Genomic DNA, 4,413 nt, shown 5'->3' on the forward strand with positions numbered 1-4,413 from the left:
TTGTTTACGACGAACCGGTTCCGGTATCGTGAGACACTCAGTGAACTGTGACACGGAGCAATCATCAGCGGATATTAGAGAAGTTGTGATTTTGGAGATTGCAGATCAAATTGGTATCAATATACTATCAAAATTGGAGAGTCGTGATAATCATGAAATCCGGTGGCCCTATCCCACGTGTGCCATTTCTATCCCTGATTAATGATTCTTCTTTTCCCCCATTGCAGTCAGTCGCCAAAATCAGATTAGAAAGCTCAAATCAATAACACCACCCATGACAGTAGGTATAAAACTTGAAAAATAGGGAAATAGGTATCGTAAAGTTGTCAAGAACGCCTTGAAATGCCAGGACGTCTAGTTGACGACATGAGTGTGGAGATGTCAATGAAGAACGTATAAGAGGCCTCTGGGCAAGATCATTCCTCGTCCTCGCCCTCGGCATCCTCGTCGGAACCGCCAGCTACAACAATCTCCTTGAGGGAAGGAGAAGAAGAGGGGGCAGCGTAGCCAGTGCCACTTCCTGGCTTGCCGTTACCTGAGGAAGGACCTACCTCGCCTTTGAGCGGGTTGATCAGCTCCCATCCCTCGGGTGTGTTTGTCTTGCGGACGACGTAGACCTGCGCGCTCGAGGCCCACTCGGTGAGTGTTAAGTCACCCTTGCCGCCGAAACGAACGACATCCTCCTTGCCGTCTGCGGCGCGCTCGAGGTGGCGAGCGACGTGCTCCATGCGCTCGTCCCACGCCTGCGGACCGTTGAATTCGTGACTGCAACCGATGGCAGGGCAGCGCATATGTCGTGGGAGCTCGCAGCGTGTCTGCTCAGCTTCGGCTTGGAGGCCCTTGAGGTGCTCGTCCCATTCGGGGGTGGGCTTCTTCTGCTTCTGGACCTTGCGGACGTTGGGGGGAACGTGCATGCGGCGGACGTGCTGTGTGTAAAGGTCCTTACGGTTGAAGATGGCGCCGTTGGGAAGAGCAGGTGGTGTCGGCGTAACGGAGCATGAGGAAGAGGAAGAGCGTCGAGAGTTGGGCGGGTTGGTCGTCTTTGAGCAGCCATCCTGGGTGCAGAGCCAGTAGTTCAGGGCCAAATGTTGCGAGCTCACATGGCGCTTCCACTCGTTCTTGCTGGCGAACGTTGACGGGCAGCCGGCGTAGTTGAAGACGCAGACGAAGGGTCGGGTATGGTGCTGCTTCATATGCTTCTGATAGGTGCTCTCGTCCGAGAATTGTGTTTTGCACTCGGTGCAGAGAATCCTGGTACCTCGAGAGGGAACAGCCGGGTTCAACCTTGTAGCGTGGCTGGAACCATTGCTGTTGACCCTTGGCCTTTTCTTCTCGGGTGTAGAACTGGAGGGGACTTTGGCAGTAGGGTTGCGGGTGCGCTTCCTGGAAGCCTTCGGCTTGAAGTCCAGATCCTTGTCGTCATCTTCGTATGAAGAAACCTCGACCTTGATCGAACGCTCGGGGGTCTCATACTCTGGGTCAGGGTATGTGTTCTGAAAGGGTTGCTCATTGACCTGGGCCTCCTGCTTAATAACAGGCATAGGAGTGATTTGTCGCGAGGGGTACGCGCTGGGGTGGGCGGTGGTGATGCCGTCAGACTCGGTGCGGAAGTCGAATACCTGCTCAGAGCTCGATTCCATAGGTACCACTTCGTTCTCAAACATCACCTGGGAGAGAACCTCGTGGGGGTTAACGCAGGCAGTGCTTTGCGAACCCATGCCAAGCAGTGATTGAAGCTGGTATTGCTGCGAGCCCCAGTCGGTGGTGTACTGCTTGGGTTGGATACTCGGAGAGATGGCCGAGCAGTCTGGGGGAGTCGACGGGAGAACGTCGCTTTCTGTGGGAGGGCTGTTGGAGTGACAGCTTGACAACGTCTGGGAGCAGGGAGAGTCTTGTCGCCTTTGTGAAGCGGGCGGGAGGTGGTAGATGCTTTGAGCTGTGTGGTTCATGTCCTGCATAGCGTGAACTTGGCCGGGGTTGAAGAAGGAAGTTCGCGGCTCTCCCATGTATTGTTGGATCTGGTGGGTTGGATGGTGGATAGACCAGGCTGCCTGGAACTGCGGTTGGGAATACACCTGGAGCCTTGGGTCGACGGGAGTGCAGGAGTTCATTCCGTCCATGTAAGGCATTGTCATGGGGCTGAAGCTCTGGGGTTCGTAGTAATGCTCTTGGGGAGCATGTTCGTACTGGTTGGCGTAGTCCATGACGACTGATTATGTGTTGCTCAAGAAGTAGTGAAGAAGATATTTCACAGGGCCGAGTAGATTGTGTCTTGTACTTGAGTTCCTCGAGGAGTATCTGTTGGTCTTGGGATAAAGGCAATGCTCCAGACCAAAAAATGTGTTGGTGTAGTGGTGTCCGGATAAGACCTCAGACTAAGGTAGGAGTTGGATGCGTCCTTGATAGACAACAGAGCTGATAGACTTGGGTTGAGAAGTATGCGTCCAAGCCGGGACTTAGCCGACGACGGGATAGATGGATTATATAAACGAAAGTGTCCAACAAATGCGAGAGCACATAGGAAACCCTCTCAACACTTGGTATGAACAGTAGGAGACATGATGATGGCATCAGAGACCTGCCGGCGCAGCGTGGCGGAGCTCAGGTTGTTATAAGTCGATAGGGTGGCCGGACTTCAGGAAGACGGTTTGCAAGGGCAGCCACTAGGCGTCTCCTCAGAGGAGCTTGGGGGAAGAGCAGAACCCCGAACGAAAGAGGTACGTACTGTTTTCGCAGAGCCGCAGAGCCTCAAAAACTCGAAGGAGTTGGGCGGGAGACTGAAGGGCGAGTGAGAAGTGAGAAGCTGCGCAAGGAATGGGTAAGGATTGGCAGTCGACAAGTCTATCCTCATCAGCACGCGCTGCGGCGCCTGCAGCAGACACCCCTGAACCCAAGGGTGGCCCTGGCGAGGAGAGAGCACACCACCATACGACGATGAGCCTCTGTTGGCTTGCATGTGTATGTACATAAAATTATACAGGAGCCCATCGTGGCCGTTGGTGCAGGGCCATGGGGGCCGGCCTGGGATTTGCAAACCATCACGACAACAGGCGGTGGTGGTGAGGGTTGTGGATGATGGAGGGTGGGAGGAGCCGCCAGGGCTGTCCGCTGCGCCCTGGTCTGCCACTCTGCTTGTTCGTCTCGTCTCCACGAGGACGGATACCTAGGTAGGTATCCGTACTGGGCTTGTTTCTGTTGAGCTGTCCCGAGTAGGTTAGGCATACGATGTGGTGCGCAGCACTCTGTATCTCTCCCCATGTCTCTGCGATCCAGGCAGAGACAATCTGGAGCCCTGGACCGGTTGCCTTTTTCCAGTTGCCTCGTTCTAGCGCAGCGAATAAAAAGCGCCTTGGGCAGTCATGGCCAATTCTTTGTGCCTGTCGTCAGTCTTCCGTGCAGCGAAGTGTGCCAAATCAAAGCATGCGGACTCGATCCAGGTCGATTCGATGATGTAGGGCTTTCCCACGGCTCCCTTCTTCGCCGTTTGATGCAGTGTCGTGTCGGGATCCGCACGAGAATGCATTACATCGGAAGAGTCGGTCAGCTGGTGTTGTCGATATTGAAATTTGACTTGATAAGTCCCATCTGCAATGCTGCGTTCCACCCCAGATACTGGAGAGTTGATCCATTTCAGCATCCCCTTTTCGCCGTGGACTTGGTCCAGTCGACTCGGACCAGTTTTGATGTCTGCAGTGTAAGCCGAGACCCTGGGACGGTGATGGATGAAGTTATGGGCCACTGAGTATTGGTAAAGGGACGGCGGGGTGAGCTAGAGAAGGCCATGAGATGGGCACGAGATGGGCCAATCGCAGTGCGGTCGTCGTACTGGAGCGAATCTGCTAAGGAACATGGAATTTGATCCTAGAGAAAGGCGCCGGCAGATATTGGTATGGGGAAAGCGTCGAAACGACCTAGTCAACCACGCCGCAACGTGTTATGCTAGTAGGGAGTCCCCTGGCTGGAATCGATACCGAGCGCAGTCTCAAATTTGACATTGTTGCTCCTCCCAAGTCAGAGTCCGACGAGGAAATGGAGCGGCAGAGGCATGACAGGGTACAGCTAGGCATTGTCCAAAAGCAATCAGAGATCGTCATCGGGGGTTGGGCGTGGAAAGGGAGAGTGACAAATTGGGGCCTTGTGAAGCGAAAATGGGCGAGTAAAAAGAGAGAGAATTGAAGGGCCGTGGGAACAGAAGAGATCCAGTAAGTACGGATAGACGGCGTGGACGGGTCGGAGAGGAGGGTGAAGGTGGGAAGAGATTGGCTCCCCGCAAGGCGAACATCGTGTAAGGCAATCACTAGCAAGCCCTAGCTGCATTCCGTCGCAGTCGTAGGTGCAGTGGCAGTTGTGTCGAGGGAAGACTGCAACTTCAAACCTCACTTTCTGCGGCAGGTGAACTGTGAACTGTTAGTG

General features: G+C 54.4%; 1 protein-coding gene across 1 annotated transcript; it reads right to left on the reverse strand.

Annotated features, from left to right (window-relative positions):
- Positions 1–416: 416 nt before the first annotated feature.
- Positions 417–2,204, reverse strand: CkaCkLH20_00086 (C2H2 finger domain-containing protein; the record flags this gene model as incomplete). The annotated part of the gene is made up of 1 exon (XM_038882806.1): positions 417–2,204. One exon carries the CDS (start codon positions 2,202–2,204, stop codon positions 417–419), a length of 1,788 nt encoding a protein of 595 aa, XP_038751511.1.
- Between the last annotated feature and the right edge of the window lie 2,209 nt (positions 2,205–4,413).

Source organism: Colletotrichum karsti (assembly GCF_011947395.1).
Source record: "Colletotrichum karsti strain CkLH20 chromosome Unknown Scaffold1, whole genome shotgun sequence".
NCBI lineage: Eukaryota > Fungi > Ascomycota > Sordariomycetes > Glomerellales > Glomerellaceae > Colletotrichum > Colletotrichum karsti.